General features: G+C 41.1%; 1 protein-coding gene across 1 annotated transcript; it reads right to left on the bottom strand.

Moving 5' to 3' along the window:
• Nucleotides 1-3,998: 3,998 nt before the first annotated feature.
• On the bottom strand, nucleotides 3,999-17,292 carry bbc3 (BCL2 binding component 3). Its single transcript, XM_073491901.1, has 4 exons — nucleotides 16,996-17,292; nucleotides 15,127-15,514; nucleotides 10,270-10,475; nucleotides 3,999-7,246 (listed from the first exon to the last, which is right to left on the bottom strand). The coding sequence occupies exons 1-4, from the start codon at nucleotides 17,143-17,145 to the stop codon at nucleotides 7,151-7,153; spliced, it is 840 nt and encodes a 279-aa protein (XP_073348002.1). The 5' UTR covers nucleotides 17,146-17,292; the 3' UTR covers nucleotides 3,999-7,150.
• Between the last annotated feature and the right edge of the window lie 4,228 nt (nucleotides 17,293-21,520).

Genomic DNA, 21,520 nt, shown 5'->3' with positions numbered 1-21,520 from the left:
GAAAGACAGCAGATCATGAAGTTCAGCAGAGTATTTGACTGCATTATGACTGTATTTGGTAATAACTTCTCACAGCCAGGCAGTGACTCATCAAACCAAACATGGCTGTAGGGTGTGAGCGACACCGCGGCAGAATAATAAGGGCGGGGGCAGACATTCAAATGAACCTCGGGACAAACTCAAAGCATTTGCTATCTTCTTCCTCCCAAATATGGCAACAACAACAACAAAGCATCAGAGGGGAAAACCAGCTGTATGGTCTCGTGTCTGACCTCAGCCCCTGGCAGTGGTGGCTGGGTGAACCTGTTTAACCTGTCAGACCTGAGAAACCTGAGCAGCAGAGATGTGTCTGACTGCAGATGGAAAAAATGACACTTATTTTGATTCAGCTTAACAAGTGCTTAAAGCTGGGTGTTGCCTGCTGCAACGGGAGATACTGAAAAAGCATTGAAACAAAGAGAGTTTGTTTATTTAGTTTGTCAGTGAAATCCCCAAAACTACACAGTGCACCTTTAAACACTTCTCCCAGCTGAATTTATAATCACTAAGGGTTTTTTTCATTTCATTTCAAACAAGTTACTCTGTAAAAATAGTCTCTAAGGATGCTTCTGCACCTGCCTTGTTTGGTCCAGACATTCAGACCTTTATCTGCAGGTGCTCCCCCATCCACTCCTATCCTCTTGGAAAACAATTGAAAAATCTCTGCATTTAAATTAGTTTTTTTCCAGCTGACTCTATAAAGTCGTTAAACATAATCTATATATTATGATAAGATAATCCTTTATCAGTCCCACAACTGGGAATTTTTGCAATATTATGGTGGCAACTACATGAATATGTTCATTCATTAATCTTCATAGATGGAAGCTGAAGGCAACACGCTGATGCACACCAACAAACCTGCCGATGTGAAGTACAGGGAGACACAGCCCACGCAGGTGATGACGACAGGACGTAGGTATGTCATGTCAAGATGTTAAGTCTGCTCGTATAACTGCAGTGTGAAACTAAAACTCACCAGATTGAATGTACACAATGTCACAAAAACATGAAACTTGGTTTCGACTTTCAAGTGAGAAAGCACCCTAACTGACGACAGCATGTTTCACCGGAATCAAACATGTCAATATAATCCTAACCTCCATTTCACCAAGACAGCCTTCAATGTCCTCCCTACACTGGCTATATTATACGAGTCTTGACTGATATGGATGTAAACTGGAGCTTGACTGGTGCACAGAAGCATCCAACCACGAGGCAGTAATTCTAGTTTGAATTAATGAAGGATTTGGTCGATTCACTCACCGGGTTCATTGTAAGTTCAGCACAGAGAGAGATGGAATAAAAGAAATGATTTAAAAAAGAATGAGTGACAGGCCTGGTTGGAAATTAATACCCATAACCACGTACAGCATGAAGTAACAGGGTGGGTGTGTCTCTGAGTGTTTGTTGTGTTTACTGCCGAGCACCAAAACAAGTCTTGTAATGAAACCAGAGGAGTGATTAGGCGGCGCAGGGTGCCACTGCTCTTTTCCTGGGATTAAGAAAGGAGATTAATTATGGAACGTCCCTTTAAGCTCATTCTGCCCCTTTAATTAAACCTCAACTCTTATCTGCCGACACACACTCACTGCACTCCTCACACACTCTACATGCTGACTCTGCTGTACTGCATTTCTCTCTGCATCTTCTCTTTCGTCTCTCGTTTGTCCTTTAATTCTCTCACTCTCTCTCTCTCTCTCTCTCACACACACACACACACACACACACACAGTTAAATCTCAGCCCTGTGCCCCTGCTGTGTGGTCACTCTCTCTTGTTCGCCTCCACTTAGCAGCAAAGGCCAAGTGCCTGCTGTTGCAGCCAATCAGATCGCTGATTTTACTCTGCGGGCTGCACGATTGGCTCGTTCTGCAGAGGAGTTTAACAGAGGATATTTGGTCCCAATGCTGCCTGTTGACTCAGTAACAGACAAGTGTGTGTGTGTGTGTGTGTGTGTGTGTGTGTGTGTGTGTGTGTGTGTGTGTGTGTGTGTGTGTGTGTGTGTGTGTGTGAGTGTGTGTGTGTGTGTGTGTGGGCTCAACAGGAGGTCCGTCTCATTCCTGATAAAGTGATGAAATGTTTTATTGTGTAAAGATTAGTCAGACTGTAACTAACAATTATATTTAATATCAGTTAATCTGCCAGTTTTTCTTCATTCATTCATGTATCATTTTGTCTATAAAGTGGACAAAAATAGTGAAAAATGTCTCAAAGATAGACTGAAATGATTAATCAACCATCAAAAATGTATTTTATGTCTCGCGTGATCGATTAATCGGCTAAATGTTTGATTAACAGCTCTAAAGATTAAGGGGTGCAGTAATGATTCATGATAGTTTTGAAGAGAGATAACAGCTCATAATAACTTCTTTGTGGTCAGAAGCAGAAATCTTGACTTCTGATTTAAAATGGAGGTGTCAGTGGTCATTATCTACTCACCCCCACGCTCATGGAGAGTCAGGCGAAGCTCCTAGTCCACAAAACATTTCTGGAGCTTGAACTGGTCCTGTAAGGATGCTGACACTAGATGTTTTTTGTAGCATTTTCTGCCTTTACTTTGAGTGTCAGCATCCTTAAAGGGCCTCCTGCTGAATTGAGTAATGTACTTAGTTACATTCTTCAAAGTACATTACTCAAGTCAAGATCTGAGGCACTTGTACTTTTCTTGAGTATTTATATACTTCTACTCCGCTACATTTTAGAAGGACTGGTACTTTTTACTCCTCTGTATTTATTGAACAGCTTTATTTATTAGTTACTTTGCAGATCAAGGTTTTACACACAAAACACGTGATCATCATATGAAATATGCATTTTTCAGCATTAAGTACTCTCAATTGCCAGTAACACACTTGTAGCATTTCCCTCATATTGTTGTATCATGCATAAAAAAACAAGCCAACCAGACAATAAATAACAAAGAGTAATAATTGTTGATTGTTAACTGTAGGACTATTGGTCTATTGATACATTCCTGCTGTCTTACGCTCATGGGAACAACATGATGTGTGTCTGATTTGAAAACTTAATGTGTTTTGGTCTGTTATCAAGAATGTAATGGATGAGAGACTGTATCCACTGTGCAGTTCAGGGTTATTCAAGGCCTCTTTACAGCATCAAAACATGCTCTGGTGTATTTTGATGCAGGTCATGTAGCAGATTGTCATGTTGTCCATCATTGTAAACACTTGTGGTCTGCTGTGTGTGTGTGTGTGTGTGAGCAGCGAGGGTCTTGACCTCATGTCTGTTAATCCGTGGCGCTCTCCAGATGTGATAGAGACCACAGCGGTGTCTGTCCGTCCACTGTCACGCCAGAGGGCTGCTGCTCCGCCTCCCACCCCCCCAAGAGCCAACAACATCTGTAAACATCTGCTGCAACACATTCCAATAAATGTCTGCTGTCTTCACCCGTCCTGCCACAGTAACGTCATCCCAAAATGAGATTTCCACGGTGTGAAGCGGTGGCAGAAAACACACAAGCTCTGAACTCTGTCCCTCAGTGGTGGAGCGAATTACTGAACTGGATTGTGATGGTGCACAGAGTCCCTTCATGTCTCAGAGTACTCACATGTTCCTTCATGCACCTGCAGCCATGTGGCACTCATCAAAAATTCAATTTTTGTTGTGTTTTTTAGGGGATTAGTAGGGTTAGGATTAGGGTTAATGAGAGGTTTGACTTTGGTTGATTGGCAGGATTACAACACACAAATGCTTTATTTTATGTTTTATCCTGAGATTTCAAAAAGTTTTGCTTTTTTCTCAAAAGACATTGAACAAGTGTCTGTGTTACTTGACAAAAACAGACGAAAACCCATAGGATTGGATAACAAAAGTGCTGAAACTTCTGTTTTAACTAAAATAAGATATTTGTTCTTGTTATAATGTAATTTATTTAGTTTTACATTTATACAGTACACACAGTATCTCCTGTTCGACATGAAACACCAGACAAGTGATTATAGTTCTCCTTATCTTTATTGTATAAAAAAGAAAAAAAGTACAAAATTCATGTAGAAAGTTAACAATAGAAAAAAGTTGAAAAACAGCAAATACACACTGCATGTGAGGACACTGAGCATCGTTGTAGGAGGGAGGTGAGCCCTGAACCAGGAAGTGCACTCTCACAAGAAAAACAACTAGGAAGTGAGCGAGTGCACGCGCCGCGAGGCGATCACCTGCAGGCTGAATGACTGAAGGACTTAAACCTGTTAGCAATCCTATGTGATGACAGCAAACATGGCTAAGAGCACTGCTAGCAAACAGATCTAAATATAGTAATGTACAAGCAGTAAACGAGTGCTAGCGTGGTTTATTCTCTGCTTAGCATCATGTCAGCTGAACATCTGCAGGCTCTGGTATCAATATGACTTTATACATCAAGGCTTCAAAATGTTAAAAACAAGGTCCTACACTAAGAAACATACAAAACAGTGAAGCTAAGGCCAACTGAGAGTGGTTCAAAGTGTACGGCCAAACAAAACCGCCGCAGCCAATCACTTCCCTCCTGAACCTCTGAGTCATTTTAAAGTGAGACAGATCAATAAGGGCCATTTTTCAGTCGATGCTTCCTGATATAAAAGTTGAAATAAGTGGGAACTGTATGTTAACAGTACAAAAACCTATATTTTCAGCGTGTGTAACGCTGTCCAAACAGGCTGACCCAGCTGATTTTCAGTTCAGTCTGTTTGAGCCGTTAAACAAACTTTGAGTATTGCTAACAGTTTGAGATGCGTGATTTCATCTTTTTTTTGTGCTTTGAAGTTATAAAGGGAGAATTTTGGTACATTTCATTTCATCTTATATACACACTGAAAGCTAATACATCACTTTGAGTTTCTGGAGAAGTTTGGACATTCTGTAATCCACAATAACATCTTTGTTTGCCATGAATGTTGATGATAATAATCAAACAATTACTTTAAAGTATTGTACCGTTTCAAATGATTAATCAAGATTTTAAGGTTCCTAAAGCTGATAACATCTGAAATGAAGTGATGTGTCCACTTGCAGTGTGTATACTGACAGCTTTATCTCAATCTCTGTTTTAACAGTTACAACTCAAGAACAACTTAATTCATAGAGTTGATCAGGAATGTGAAAAAAATAAATAATACATTACATTAAAAAAATGAAACCAAAAAACAAGCTACAGACAGGCTACATTTCAAAATAAATTATACTCTTAATATGACAAATTAACATTTTCTCCCAAACTACAAAGAAAATAATAATCGCACAACCAAAAGGGTCTTTTTTTCTCTCTTTTTTTTTTTTTTTACAAACATGGTCAAATACTTTTCAATCAAAAGATCCAAATCATATATTTTTTCTTTAACTCAAATCCACTGGATTTAAATTCAAACTCCGCTCAGAAATACACAACGATCTCCCAAACACAGTGAACCTTCCTCGCTTTGATCAGCACTTTTTAAAGTCCATCAAACGGTTTCATATTAGTTAAATTCATCTTCTGAAATGTATTTACAAATCGATCAAGTAACTATAAACACTGTCGACACAGGCGGGTGAGACCCTCCAGCTCCCAACACTTCTGTATGGAGGAATGTACAGTGGCAGAATGTGTGTGTGCTCATCTGGGATTAAGCTGTTTGTGTCCTTAAATGACCTTAAACCACAGCTGAAGCTGAACCATTTGAATGGGATGCAAATGACACTTGAGTTTAGTGACTGCAAACAAAGCACTTAAAGAGCGTGGGTGTGTATCTCTGAATGTGTGTATAGCTGATTGTCCTGATGTCAAAGATTAGGCCTCAACAGAGCGCTGAGCAGAAAGGCACATATATCGTCTGATGAACTGAAGCAGATTGGGAGAGAGGTTCACTCTAGTGGAATAACACCCGACTTTTCCCTGCCATGCAAACACAATGTCCAGTTTCACAGTTTATAATGAAGAATGGGGGCACAGGAAGCAAAATAAAGAGACAACAGTGAGACGCACACATCAGACGAGGGTCAAATCGTGTCTGCTATAATTCTCTGAATTAGTTTTAAAGGCCCTGACACACCAGCATGATGCTTGGTCAAAACTAAGGTCTGTGGCCCTAGTTTTTGGCCGACTGTAGATGTTATATCGCTGGCGGAGCTGTGGGTGAGAGATATCGCTCTGATTGGCTGCTCAGCTGAGCAAATCAGTGCCTAAATTCCCTTTAGCCTGTTGCTGTATTATTTATTATTTCACCCATTTAGCGCAGTTTCTTCTTCCGCCTCTTGGCCAGAAAACGCAGCTTGAGCATAACAACAGTTTGTATATCTTCAGTCCTGAGTCTTTCCGGTTTCCCCTTTTTTAATGACGATTACAGACTACTGCCACCTGGAGGTATGGCCGGTTGTTTCCTCTCACGCAGGTGCAGAACGCCGTTGGGTGTAGTTTTTGCGGTGTGTTCAAGTGCAGCTTTTTGGCCGAGACACAGGTGATGTGAGGCAGCACAACAGAAATGTGGATAAAAAGATACGATAACCAGATAATCTTCCATAATCGAAGGGAAGAACTGATGAGATATCATCCATTTTGAGAAAAAAAAGACACATTTTAAAGTTAAATGAAATATCTTGAATGAAAATGGCATAAAACCCCTGTATTTCCCAAAAAAAAGAACAAAAATGTTTTTGCAGTGACATCTCAATCAGTAAACACAACCCATCGGTTTGACCCAGGTCTGCCACGTGCACACACACACATGCACACGCTGACTCACACACACGTGAGTCACCTCTGCTACATCGAGCCCCCGAGATGTTGACAAAGACAGAGAAAGAAAGTGGATTTTACAAAATATACAGGTAGGAAAGTGACCGTCAGTCCATCAGCTGCAGTCTGTACCAGCAGACTGACAGACAGACAGACCGTCAGGCAGACAGACAGGCAGGTCCCGGTTTCCACAGGTAACACCACCCTGATCCAGCCCACAGGTGGCGCCGCCACCTCCAGCTGTTGGTCTCATCTTCCAAAAACTCTTTGTTCAAGCAAACGTTTGATTTCAGGCCGCCTCAATCCATCAGTGCATCAACCAGTCGCTGTGCTTCTGTTCGCTTAGCGGCCGATTCCTGAATGTCAAAAGTCGCCATGGTAACCAGGTGCGACGGCGCTCTACGTGAGCCTGTACAGAGTGCTGAGAGTCTGGGTGATGAAGTTCAGGAGTCCTCGGCAGGCGTCTCTCCAGTCCTGCCAGTGGGGGGCAGCATGCTGTGAGACAGAGAGAGAGAGAGAGAGAGTACATTTACTCAAGTACTTTTACTCCACTACATTTATTACGTTTATTTGATCACTTCAGTTACTAGTGACTAGTGACGACCTGCTCCATCAGAGCCAAAGTAGCGCATTTTTATGTAGTTATTGCCAGAAAATTACTTTTGAAACTTAAGTGCATACATTTAACACAGATACTTGAAGTCTTTTACTCAAGTACTATTTATATGGGTGACTTTCACTTCTTCCAAAGTAATATTTTAACACTTTATCTTCATGTATGACTTTTGAGTTTGCTTTGCAATAATGATGGCTATAAAACACAGACACACTGGATTATTCAATGTCTGACCTTTTCAGACAGGCCTAGATGCTAAAAAATGCGCATTTATTGACAGAGTGACCTACAAACAGCTCGTACGACATAATAGACTTAATCTTTAACTTCATGCAAGTCAATGCGGTTCCCCATTGTCCTTGTTTACAGTGTTAAAAGGCACTGAAGTGAACCTTGATATCCACAAAGATACCGAATCCTGTAAATGTTTGATTGTTTGGGCTGCTGCAGCGTCTCTGAACAAATATTTTAAAAAGACCACTTGAAAACTAAATATTAAAAACCTGAAGTTGATTATTCAGTGTCTCTTAAAGACAGATGATTCGACAAGCAAAAGCATTAAATAAAATGTAGTATGATGTCATATTTGGGGAGCGAAAGAGAGACTACATGACTGAATGGAATTATAAAGACAATCAGCACAACTCATACAAGAGGATAAACAAGTGTGTCTATGTGTGTGTGTGTGTGTGTGTGTGTGTGTGTGTGTGTGTGTGTGTGTGTTCAGGATGCGACTCTGAACTGCCTGAACCTCACGTGCCTGTGGTTAACCCTCCCTCCATCCTTCCTTTACAATCTCCTTCCCTCCTTCCCCTGTTCCTTTTGTTCCAAACTGCCCGCTTAGAAAAAGTGTCTGACTGTGCTTTTGGGTCGTAAACAACACACACACACACACACACACACACACACACACACACACACACACACACACACACAGACACACACCATTCACACACATAATTTCCTCAATTTCCCCTGGAGAATAAAGTATCTGTCTGTTTTTCTTGTGCACACACACACACACACACAGCCGACAGACAGTTCAATGAGGGCAGCAACCCCAGAAACCTGCTACACATGTCTGCAGAGGGGATGTTACACCCTCAGAAAGTGTGTGTGTGTGTGTGTGCAATCCACGTCTGAGTCAGAGCCATGGGTGGGTGACGTCATCTTTGTTTGTGTGCAAGAGAGAGAGAGAGAAGTGGGGAGGTGTGTGTGTGTGTGCGTGCATGTGTGTGTGTGTGTGTGTGTGTGTGTGTGTGGAGAGCTGCTGCCAACTCCTCACGCGATCTAGAGTACAGAGGGAGGGAGGGAGGGAGGGGCGGGAGAGGGCGAGATAAAGAAATAACAATAAAGTGAAACAGACTGACAGCAGTGGAGAAAAATATGTCGATTAATCTGCGTGTTTACTGGTCACTGTTGTGTCTGAAAAATAGTGTCTAATAAAGTTTATTGAATCTTAATAGAGAATGATTTATATAAAGATCAACAATAAAAAAAAGAAAGAGAAAACGTTAAAAGAAGAAGAAAAAGTGAAATGAGAGGGAGAGAGGAAGGGGAAGAGAAAATCTGGCTCACAGCTGACATCGATTCACTCTGTCTAACACACACGCAAGTATTGATCTGCCTCCACACACACACACACACACACACACACACACACACGCACGTGTAATAACACTTGCATGCAAACTCACATGCTCATTCATGCAAGAACACAGTGGACTGATAAGAATCAATGTGACTGCTGTATTCAAGGACACAGAAACCACAGAACACACACAACCTCAGCTCAACTCAGGTGGACGGAAAAATGTCTCCACAACAACGTTCGCCCACATCTCTCCCGTCAACAGTTTGTTGTTTTTATCAGCTTTTTGACAGCCAACATCTCATTCACAACTTCAACTGATAAACATTTAAAATATGATTTTAGACTAGACCTGCAATGATCAGTCAGTCAAAAGAAAACTCATTGCCAACTTTGGTAACTGATGACTCTTTTCTGTAATTTTTCAAGCACAACTGTCAAACATTTGCCGGTTCCAGCTTCTTAAATGTGAGGATTTGCTGCTTTTCTTTGTCATTAATGAATAAATAAAGAGTCTTTGGGTTTTGGACTGTTGGTTTGGAAAAAAGAAGCAACTTGAAGACGTCACTTTGGGCTCTGGGACATTGGCATTAACACTTTTCATCTCTTGCTGATATATCTTACACTCGTGTTCGTGTAAGTGAGGAAGCAGAGATAACATCTAATATTGTGACTGAGGTGAAATGGTCGTAGCTGTGGCAAATTCTGCGCACGCAAACTAAAAAAGTCTCACACAACTGGGCAAAAAAACGCATGAAAAGTGCCACAAAGCTAAACATGCTGATATCCCATATCTGCTGAAAGGGTCTTTTTTATACTCATTCCTAAAAAAGTTCATTCCTTCAGTGTCTATATTAATCTATATAATATAGAGCTGCAACAATTAAACAATCAATCAATTAGATGCGAACAATGATATTAATTGCCAATGATTTTTACAACTGAATGATCGTCTTAAAACTCTGATTCCAGCTTCTTAAATATGAATATTTTCTGGTTTCTTTCCTCCTCTGTGACAGTAAACTGAATATATTTGGGTTGTGGATGTCAGCTTCAGCTTTGGGAAACACTGATCAACATTTTTCGCACATTTTCTGATATTTTATCGACCAAAAAGCAAAAAAATTAATCATGAAAATAATCAACAGATTAGTCGGCAATGAAAATAAGTTAGTTAGTTGCAGCAAAAATCTACATAATTCTCTTTCTTCTCTCTTCTCCCCTTAAAACTTACACAATTCAAACTAACTAACTTAAGTCATTATTAAACTATCAATAAATTACACCTCTAAGCCCCGCTCCTCCTCTTACCGCTCTGTGGAGAACTGTGGCGTTGAAGTCATCTCCGATGGCTCTCAGCTGGTTGGCCACTCTCCTGACCTCCAGCTCCTGCACTGCCTCTTCCCTGGGGGCTCTGTGATGTGGTGAAGCCCAGGATGGGTGCTCATTCTGGGGCAGCAGGTCAGGCAGAGGTCCCTGCCGGCTGCAGGCCTCCTGGAGCTCCTCTCTGTCCGAGTCTGCAGCAGGAAAGACAAAATAAATTCAACAATTAGGATATTAAAGGAGAAAAAAAAGCATTTCTCCCTCTCTGTCGTTTATTTTTCACCTTTGTTCTTCCTCATGTCTGACTCTCTGTCTGTGTTTCTCGTGAGAACAAACACTCATGTATGAAGAGACAGAGGCGCAGAGCCTCTGGTTATGCTTAATTGATTCTTAACAAGCAACGTACATTAATAGCCTCGTTACACACTCAGTAGACAGTTCAAGTCAGGGGAATCTCTGCACACATAGTAACACATGGGCAGGCTGTACAGGCCGGGCTGCCAAGCAACAGAGACCTGTTTAGCGAGCAAACACACCAGAACACACCCAAAACACACTCACGATATCACACTTCCAAGAAATCCCCCGTGAGACGTCACTGACAGTCAGTGTGACTTTACAGGTATCTTGCGGTAATATATAGAGAATTATTTCCTTAAAGGTTCAATATTTTGCTTTCAAATGTGTGCAAATGTGTGTTTTTGCTTGCATAAAGTGGAAAAAATCACACAGAAAGAACAGGAAGAGATGAAGTGAGTTTTCATGAGATACAAGAAATGTGTACGTTTAAACTTCTGTCTTGACCTTTGACCTTAAAAATATATAAAAAATATATTTACTGCACTTGCCAATGGGCTTGTTTAGTCTCTGGCACAAACACAAATATTTCTTAAGGAGCCTGACGGTCTGACTTATTTTCCTCTTCATGGAACTTGGGAGAATAATCTCTTAATCTGCTTAATAAGTCTGGTATGGAGAGGTACTGTATGTGTGTGTGTGTGTTTGTGTTTACAGGCTTTGTGTTTGTTGTTTCTCACAGACAGATACCTGCGACGTCTGTCTGGTCTCATTAGCGTGATAAACAGACCTAAAACTTCTAGAGATTATGATTTTTTGGAAGCTTCTGATTCTTCTGATTAAATCATTTTATGGCTGTTTCAGAAACAGTATTTGTTTGTTTACTGTTTATTTATGCTTTCTAGCCTGCTTATTTAGTTATTTTTCTTTGCTCAAATTTGTTTCTTCAATAACAATGTAGAAGATTGTACGCATCATAACTGCATGAAATCCAGAGTGCTGACACAAATTGAAAAGTACGACCCAAATCTAATTGACTGGCACAGTGATCTTGTTATTTCTCTTGTTTGTTTATCCTAAATTACACTGCATTAAATCTGAATTTCTGTCTCCGTCACATAGAAACAAGCGCCCCTGGCAACCACAGCATCTGCTTTGCTCAGAGGATTACAACTGATCCTTTAAAGATGCAGGTGACCAGACAGAGACGGAGAGAGAGAGACGGAGAAAGAAAGAAAGGAGAGAGCGCTAGAAAAAAAAAAAACAAGTGGAAAACCCTGGCTTGTTGCCAAGGTAACTCTAAGGCAGCGCTCCTGGAGAAGTTTAAGTGTGATTGGCCGACAGAGCGCGGGGCCGAGCTGTGATAGGGTGGACGGGAGGGAAGGGGGCGGGGCCGGGGATGAACCTGTCTGTGTGATACGCTGACAGCCTGACAAGGTGACAGAGAGATCCACTGACCAGTCGCATGAGGGAGGCAGGAGAGACGGTAAAGATCACAACAGACTAAAGCAGATACACGAACATGGTGGGACTGAAATCCCCCAAACTTCTGTTGTTCCTCCACCAACAGCCCAACAAACAGACTGATTCACTGACAGACTGACCAAACACATAACTGGAAATTATTATTTATCAAACATCTCACCGTGTTAGTATTTTGTGAATGTACCAATAGTCAACACTACAGTATTGTCACAATATCGTCAACAAGGTATTTGGTCAGAAGTATCCTGATGTTTCATTTTGTAGCACAGTCCTAATATTTGTGAAGTGCTTCGGAGAAGATTTCAAAGCACTGACCTATAAATCCGATGCTGTGATGTAGCTTTAAAAACAGCGTGATATTATTTTACGGCCCCACCGCCCAGCCCTAATTACAACTGACTGTGTGACTGTCTGACAGCGTGACATGCCAGCAGGTTTACAGATAATCTTGATTAAGTGACAACTTTACACCGGTTATCCACATCGTGTGCCTAATACCTGACTGAATGACTCACTAATAAACTAATTAGCTAATTACAGTATCTCACTGACTGTTTATTCTTTCACGTGAGCTTCCACAAAGTGTTTGCTCAACCTTAAGCTTCAACTAGTGATTATGTTCACTGTTGATTAATCTGGAAATTATTTTCTCGATTAATCAATTGTTGTTTGGTCAATGAAATGTCAAAAAATGGTGCAAAATGTCAATCTGTGTTTCCCTAATCCCAAGATGACGTCGTCAAATGTTTTGTTTTGTTCACAACCCAAAGATATTCAGTTTACTGTCACAGAGGAGGAAAGAAACCAGAAAATATTCACATTTAAGAAGTAGTAGAAGAAGAAAATGTATTGATTGTCAAAATATTTGGCAATTAATTAAATAGTTGCGGTACTAGCAACAACCACATAAATGTACAAATAAAAATGTTGTGGTATCAATCCATGAAATAACTCTTTGCTACCAACATAATTTGAATACCTGCTCTGAAAAACAGCTTTAACCCACGACGGAAAGAAAAACATTGTCAAAAACACAGGGCTCAAAAAAATAAATAAAAACAAACAAAAATGATCAAAATTGCTGTTAAATAGTGAGATCAATGAAGGATCGTTCAATGTTTGTTTGATTAACTTTTTGACGCACACCTTATTTTTCATCTCTTTCATGTTCCTGTGAACAGAACAGTGAAACTGTTTCTGACTGTTTCTCTGCCTTACTGGTTAATTGACTCATTGATTAGGAGACTTGTGGATTAGTGTCTGACTAATTGATTAACCAGGCTGCTGGGTAGATAACTGAATAATTGACCCACTTACTAACTGGATAACAAACAGATTCCCTGTTGGACTGATAAGCCTGATTAAAAAACTTTCAGTCTGACAAACTGGCTTTTCTCAATCTGACCCTTTAACTAACAAACTTAACGACCTCACTAATAAACGGCTTAAAATGAGCTTTCTGAATGGACACAGTTCCTGTTTGCTGTGACACACTGAGGAGGACTTCTGACTGGTTGACTTGACTTTGTCCTGCCTAGCTGAGCCGCTCAGAGTGGCAGGAAATGCTGCACACTGTTTCTCATTGCAGCCAGCAGGCAGAGGACAAGTCTGAACATGTCTGATGCACAGCTGACCTACAGCTGAGCCGGTGGTGGAGGAGGAGGAGGAGGAGGAGGAGGAGGAGGAGGGGAACTTATCTGTTTACATTGCTTCAAATCTGTCATAACACATTGGATCAGTGCCAACATTTAAACCTGCCTTTCCTGAAACCCGCTGGGCTGCTGCTGCCACCTGAATTTCCCTTTCCATCCCTCCAGGATACTGAATGTTTAGACTGACTCAACATGATCCATCCCAGGATAATACATGATGCACTCAAAGCTCTCCTGTTTTGACTAAACACAAGAGCCCAAATCAAACAAACTGTGAAATCATTGACTCACTGATAGTGAACTGCTTGACACATAAATCAACAATTTATAGACATTTTTACCAACCAGATGGACATCTTTTCCCCAAGATACAAACATAAATAGAACCAGCTACTTTCAAGGTTTCTACTTTAATCAGTTCACCCAAAAAACTGTTATACTCACGCCCGTGCTGATGAAAAGTCAGGTGAAGTTTCGTAGTCCACAAAGCATTTCTAGAGCTTCACAGCAGACAGACTACAAAACTTCACCTGACTTTCCATCAGCATGTGGGTGAATTGATAATGACTGAATTGTCATTTTTTGTGAACTTATCCTTTATCTCCTCTATTTGACAATGCATAGCCAAGAAAAAGGTGCAAAGTCGATGAACGTTTGCCCAAATTTGACACAAATGAAGAAAGAGAGTTTGTTTTCCGTAGTAACGTCTATGATTGCTACCTCGTGAACACAAGACAGACATTATACTTCGTCTGGTGAAGAAAACCGGTTTGGCCTGTTTTACTGTCTGAGTCTTTTGCAGCTTCCTGATACACCAGCTGGATACAAGGCCAGTCTGCAGCAGTAGAGTCTCATGTTATTATCCCTGTGACAGCTGTAACACATCTCCTCCTCCTCATCTCCTCATACTGTACTCCCCCCTTCAACTGCCCTCCATCAACACCGCCCAAACAGTCTCCTGTCATGGAGATACAGCCGCGGGTGCACATGACTCTCCTGCTAACTGATAACTTCAATGTTTATTTAAGGGTGGAGGTCCAAAAGGCAAACTGAGCTGTGGCTGACGTTTAGCACTGTTTTGTCAGAACCTGCACCCACTGCTGCTCGTCTGTTATATCTACAGCTTGTTCCTGCGGTGGTGAACCTGCCAACATCGGCCATAAATCAATGTTGGCCCTGTTGCTGCTCGTTCTGGCAGGATAAATGAGTACTGACATGCCTTGATGCAGATCTTGGTGTTACATTTGCCCTTTCCCTGTCAGTCATAACAAAGGGAGACGTAACCCTCATGGTTTTAAAGACACCATGCTACAACTCACTTTCTATTAAGATTTTTTTCCACCACTTAACATTGTTTTTAAGCTTCTTCAGCACAGTTATAATTGGTTATAAGTGAACACCATTATCTTACCTGTCTGCTCTCCTGAGTTGCCTCCACCTCTCTCTTCCCTCTGATTGCAGGGTGGCGAAGACGGAGGCGTTGGTGATGGCGATAACGCAGGTAACTGCTGGTGGGACTGGGGCTCATCCTGGCCCTCTGGGTGGGGGTAAGGCAGCGGGTACGAGAGATAGATGGCCTGCAAAGGGTGCAGATGGTGGTGATTATGATGGAGGTTCATGGGACCGGTGCCAGTCCCAGAGCCGGTGGTGATGGTGGTGGTGAGCAGGCCCGGCCAGGTGTGGAATGGACGAGGCAGCTCCATGCGGCAGGTGTTGTGGCGAGGAAGAGGGCCGTTTCCTCCTCCTCCGGTCTCCCCGGCGCTCTCGATGGTCTCTGCACGGGCCATCTCAGTAGAAGTCTGAATCACACAAGGGAAACAATTAATCGATTTATCGTCAAGTATTAAGTTAATTGCCAACAATTTTGTTAATTGATTAATCAGCTTTTTCAATGTGAATATTTCCTGGTTTCTTTCCTCCTGTATGACAGTTAACTGAATATATTTGGGGTTGTGGACAAAACAACCCAACTGAGGACGTCATCTTGGGCTTTCGGAAACATTGACCGACATTTTTTTTTTATCATTTACTGACACTTTATGGACCAAACAACTAATTGATAACTAATAAAATACTGGACAAGATTCACTGAACAATGAAAAAAATCGCCGGCTGCAGTCCTAGAACACATGCATGCACAAATATACATACACAGACTGCCAGTAAGTGCACGTTTAAACACGTGGTCATCTGAGAAATACATGCATCTTTATTCAAATCAACACATAATATGATAGTGATACACATTTAAATGCTAATTTTAAATTAAATTGAATTAAATTAAATCCAATAAGAATTATGCACAATTATATTTTTACTCGAGAAAAATAGCCACTGAATGATCTGATTTTTTTTTTATTTTAAATGTAAATAAAACGAGTATTTTCCGGTATAAAACATAAATCCAGTTCTAATTTTAGCACCATTGTTGTTTTTTTCTCTCCGCCCTGCTCGTCACCACTTTGACCCACCGACCTACATCTCCTGCCGGCCGCTAGGGGGCAGCCCGGCGGCCTCCCTCCAACAGCACGAGACTCGTGTTTGTAAACAAATCCGTGCCGCCCGAGCACGAGGAAGCGCGCGCACGCACACACACACACACACACACACACACGCGCGCTTTTGGCTCGAGCGCAGCGGCGAGTTTTAACGGCAGCATTTAACGGTTAGTCTGTTGGAGAGACGTGAAGATTAGACGATAAAAATGGTCAGAAACACTTAAAATGGCGCGTATTTCTGAGGAAAATGTCGAGTTTAACGTTTCAAAATGACGTAAAACATAGAAAACGAGTAAAAAAAAAAAATAAAATCCTTTTCTTGGGAGCAACGTCGGTCATTTCGTGTGACTCGGAGGTGTTAATAACGACTTTATGACCGTGTATCGCCGCGAAACACGATTTGAATGAGACATATTTCTATTTCACATTTAATATCGACAAGTTTAAAGTCTATTTTGAGTTTTTTTCCTCTGTTGATCAGCTCGTTGTTCACCTTTCTGTATCCAACAAGTCGGGACCTGTCGGGAAAGTAAAACAAACACGAAAACGATCTTAGTCAGACCGGCTCACTGGTTAACAACAAGAAGAAACCCGTAAGTTTGAGTTGTGTTCGGTAACTTCAGTAGCTGTAAGCTAGCGGCGGGACACAGCGGCAGAAACACGGCGTGCTTTTCCCTGACAGCTGGGCAGATGATGCAACGTCGAGCTGTCAGATCCAACACCAACTTCTGCAGCGACACAAACAAACCCCACACGATTCAACAACTTCACGGGCAACTCACTTGGTCTATCTGACGATCCGTGGTGAGGCTGTCTTGCAGGTAAGAGCCAGCCGGTAACAGGTGGACATCAGAGGGGATAAGAACGAGCAGCTGATGCGACCACAAGACGATGTTCAGGGAAAAAGTCCAACTCGGAGAGAGATGTGTCATTCCATGTCAAGTGTCCTGGTTCGGGTTGTCTCAGCTCGTGGTTCCGTCGCAGATTAACCCATCAAGACACAAATATCGACGACATGAGACGAATAGCGGAGCAGCTTAGTGGCGGAGCTGCTCCCTGTCAGAGCTTCTTCACGGTCTGAGCGGGTTTCTCCGTTTTTAACGCTGATGTATTTGTCAACGAAGAAGAAGAAGAAGAAGAAGACAGGGTATCCGGTGGGAAGTTTCAAAATAAAACACACACCAACCTCCATCGTGTTTGTTTTACAGCAGAACCGACACATAAACACTATTTTAACATGATTGTGGTTCATTGATATAGTGTGATAGTTATATATGTGTGTGTGTGTCAACATGCATGCACGCTCTGACATGTCGATTGTCACATCAGATTTTCACTACACCATAATCTTACCACAAAGAATTCATAATAGTGATTCTTTCTTTCTTTTTTTATGTGTTTTGTCTCTTTTTAGGCAAGTGTTGGGAGTTGGAGAGAGTCTCCAGGCTGACCATAACTGTATAATAATAAGTTATAAATGTACCAGCTGCGTTTTCGATACCAATTTTTATCTCCATTTAAATTTCTGTCAGTCCTCGCCAGCAAATGTGCTTCTTTTCCAACATGCTTTTATTTTGATAGCCCGAACCACAGTGTTGTCTGGTTCATTCCACTTCCGTCACCACGCCCCTCTCTCCTCCTCAACAAGTGCTGACATGCTCCCCGACATGACAGGATGCTGCTGTTTCCCTTTCTATCCCCCCACCCACACTCACACACACACACACACACACACACACACACATATTATCTCTGTCTTTTTTTATTCCTCTCTTGTTTTTAATTGTATCTGACCTAAGACTTCCTGCAGCACTAAAAAACATTTTTTTTTTATTTACTTGCATCTGTGCATCTGTACTTTATAGGGATGAACTCCTCACATCCTGTATTTTCCCTCCTCTCACTCTTTAAAATCTTATCTCCTATCTCAGGACAAACAACACTTCCTCATCAACAAAACACCCCCCCACCCACCTCTGGCTTCCCCCCCTTAGTTTCCTCCTCGGCTTGACACGTGCAGCGGCTGTAAATGAACACAATGTGCTGTGTGGAGAGTAGCTGAGTCAGCCTTTAGTGTGAGGCAACTCTGTTTATTGTGACACTAATTTAAGTGAACTGAGAGTGTCGAAACCATTAGGACCTGAAATCAGTTCTGACAGTTGTGATGTAGTTTGATTCATGCAGAGAGATAAACCTCTGATGGGTCACCAGTCGTCCGTGTGACGTCAGGGTGTAAACAACCCTGTGGAGGTTTAGGATTCCCGGGATTCCCCTGTAGAAGACTTTTCATCCCTGTAGATTATTTGGCAAGTCCAAAGGTTTCCAGTTGATGCATGAAGAAGCTATAAGGTGGTTAAGTGACATGTAACTATAGCTCTGGATCGTAGCCTTGTACAAACACTACTTACTCTTGACCACTGGTGCCAAACCATTTTCACTTGGAGGACTAAAACTCAAATTTATGCTCGGCCACTGGTCAAAAATGTACACCTATTGTATTGTATTGTTAAGGTCCCCTTATTGACTGACTACCCTGTGTAAAGTGTCACTGTGTCAGCCATGCTTTAATTATGAAAATAATAATGATAAATGCAATCAAAACAAAATAAAGATAATAATAGACCCTGCATTTGTAAAGAGCATTACCTCACAAAAATAAAACAGCATAAACTACAATTTATTCTCAATTTTTTTTAATTAGATGGTCAAATTGAACCTTATCGCGGGTCAACTTTGGCTCGCAGGCTCCTCTTCGGACAGCCCTGCTCTCGAATAACTGTGATTAGATTCCACATTTTATGCATTTTACATGGACTGCAAATAATGATTAAGATAATTATTATTTTGAGTCATTATTTTTCATTGTTGTTCTCTGTCATTGTTACAATCGCTTGCGGTGGCTGCCAGTTTATGTCTGTTTTATTGTTTTTGTTTATGCCATATTATTGTTGTATTATGTATTTTATTCCCTTAAAATTCTAACCAGGGGTAAGGACTGGAAATTAGCTACGGCTGGAAGTCCTATAGACATTACATCAGTTACATGTTGTTAGAACAATGTATTGTAACAATGCCTACATGTATCATCACTGTCAAACCAATGAACTGAAACAAAAAATAAAATGAAGGATGCTGATTTGACTGTTGTGTATTTTGATCCTGAAAAGATCATATTCAGTGATTTACATCATTTCTAAAGGAGGTTGATATCAGCATTAAGGAGATTAAGTTCATCATTAAGGTGTACACAAATATAATGCTTTATAATAAGTCTATAAACTCATCAAATTTTAATCTAGTCCAGTGAAGACATTTGTTGAAGCTGCACAGATGTTGGAGCTGTCCAACAGATTGTCTTGCATTATTAAGTAGACGAAAAAAACCCAGAAACAGTTTTAATGAGAAAGCTTCTGACATCAAATTTACAATGAATATTCAATATTCTCTGTCCTCATTTTTTATACACGTGCATCAGTAATAAAGATTGTATCCTTGCAGATATTAATGAGGACATATGGCTCAAGCTACCCTTCAAAATAAAATGTTTTTGTCATATTTTTCATTGCTTTTGATCTAGTTACTTGGTGAACATTGTGTTATAGGTTTTTTCTCTTCCTGGATGTCATCATGTCATCGATTAGCAATGCAGATTTGAGTCCACCTTCAGAGAAAAACCAAACAGATCTGTGTGTTTATCAGTTTCCCTCTGAAGTGACTGTATCAGCTACACAAGCAGAAATCCTTTGAAATGCAAACTGACTCCCTGCATTTACAGATTCAGTAGAAATCCTTTTGATGGCATTCAGGATTGATTTCCTAAACCCAAACATTAGAGACTATAATCTGGGATTAGTGAATGTTTTGTTAACACTGGAATCCATTTATGACAAATCGTATAATCCCAATATGAAGTCAGTCGTTAAACACATATGGATTTATTGGGTAGTTCACAGGCACATTTTAAAAGACATCTGTTTGTGCTTATGTGCGTCTCTTTTTACTCATATTTGCTTTTAATCTCACTTCACTTGTACACTGCAACATTCACACTTATTACAGTGATTATTCATGAGAGAAGCCTGCAGTAAAGTCACAACAGCAGCCTAATTGTTCAGGCTTTTACACCCTATAGCGTGAAAACCCTGCATAACATTAGCATCCCAAATGACTTCAGACACCCCCGCCGTCTCGACCCCTGACCCCTGACCCTCGGATCATTGTCTCCTGAACACACCCCTCAGCTGCAGGGCATGAGACAGTGGAGGCTGAGCTGAGCTGCGGGTCGGAGGCTGTTTAATCGGCTGGAAATGGCAGCTTGTCTCAGGGTCCCCCCCTTCCAACCTCCTCCTCTCGCAGCAGATTGGTGCACACCCCTTTGTTTGGGGAGGACGGGGGTGGGTCTCCTCTCAGGTACATGCCCGGGCGAACATCCTCCTCTGCCAGCCTTGAGACAGACAGACAGACAAACAGACTGGCTGATATGTGGTCAACAGTTATCTTGTAGAGATGAGATCATGACTGCTAATGCAGGTTCAAATCTGATTAGAGTGCTTTTGTTCTCCTGTTACAGCTGTCTTATTGTGAAAACCATGAATTACTTTTAGATAATTAGCTGTCAAAAGCTTCTCAGATCTTTTTGCACTATTCAAGAGGCACAACCTGCACACAAGTCAAAACAAAACCTCCATTTCAAAAATCAACCTACAGCATTTGGTGAAAATTGTGATAATTGCTGCAGTAATTTCTTCCAAGATATAATCCTAATATATTATTTTTCTTAAACTTTATCGTCAGTCATCTCTTTCTTTTTCTTCTCAGTATCATCAAATCATTTTTGCAAAGCCCAGTTTAACCACCTGTCTCTCTATTCAGCATGCGTCTTGGATGAATTGTCCAAATGTACTTCAGAAATGAAAATTTTGTCATTATCTCCTCCCCCCATGCTGATGAAAAGTTGGATACATTTTTGTAGCCCACAAAACATTTCTGGAGCTTCACAGCAAAACAATGTTGCAGCATTCTCCTAAAAAAAACTGAAGTATCTTGTTTTAGATACTTAAAAAAATAAAATGGCTCCATACAACTTGTCCAGTAAATCCAAGTCTATGGAAGCTCTGAGATCCAAAATTGACATGAAAAGACGGTTTTCACACCCTTGACATGCGGTCGAGCTCTGCACCCACTTCAGACGTGGTGTGTGCTAATGCTTTTAGTTTTAGTCTGCTACAAACTGACGGGCCGAACCGAATATTATTATTATGGCGGTCCAACTTTGGGCAGCCTTGTATTCTTGTGTTTATCTAAACA

This window comes from Pagrus major, chromosome 2, assembly GCF_040436345.1.
Source record: "Pagrus major chromosome 2, Pma_NU_1.0".
In the NCBI taxonomy this organism is placed as follows: domain Eukaryota; kingdom Metazoa; phylum Chordata; class Actinopteri; order Spariformes; family Sparidae; genus Pagrus; species Pagrus major.
Note: the sequence above shows the minus strand (reverse complement) of the source record. Positions and strands in the feature narration are given on the sequence as shown.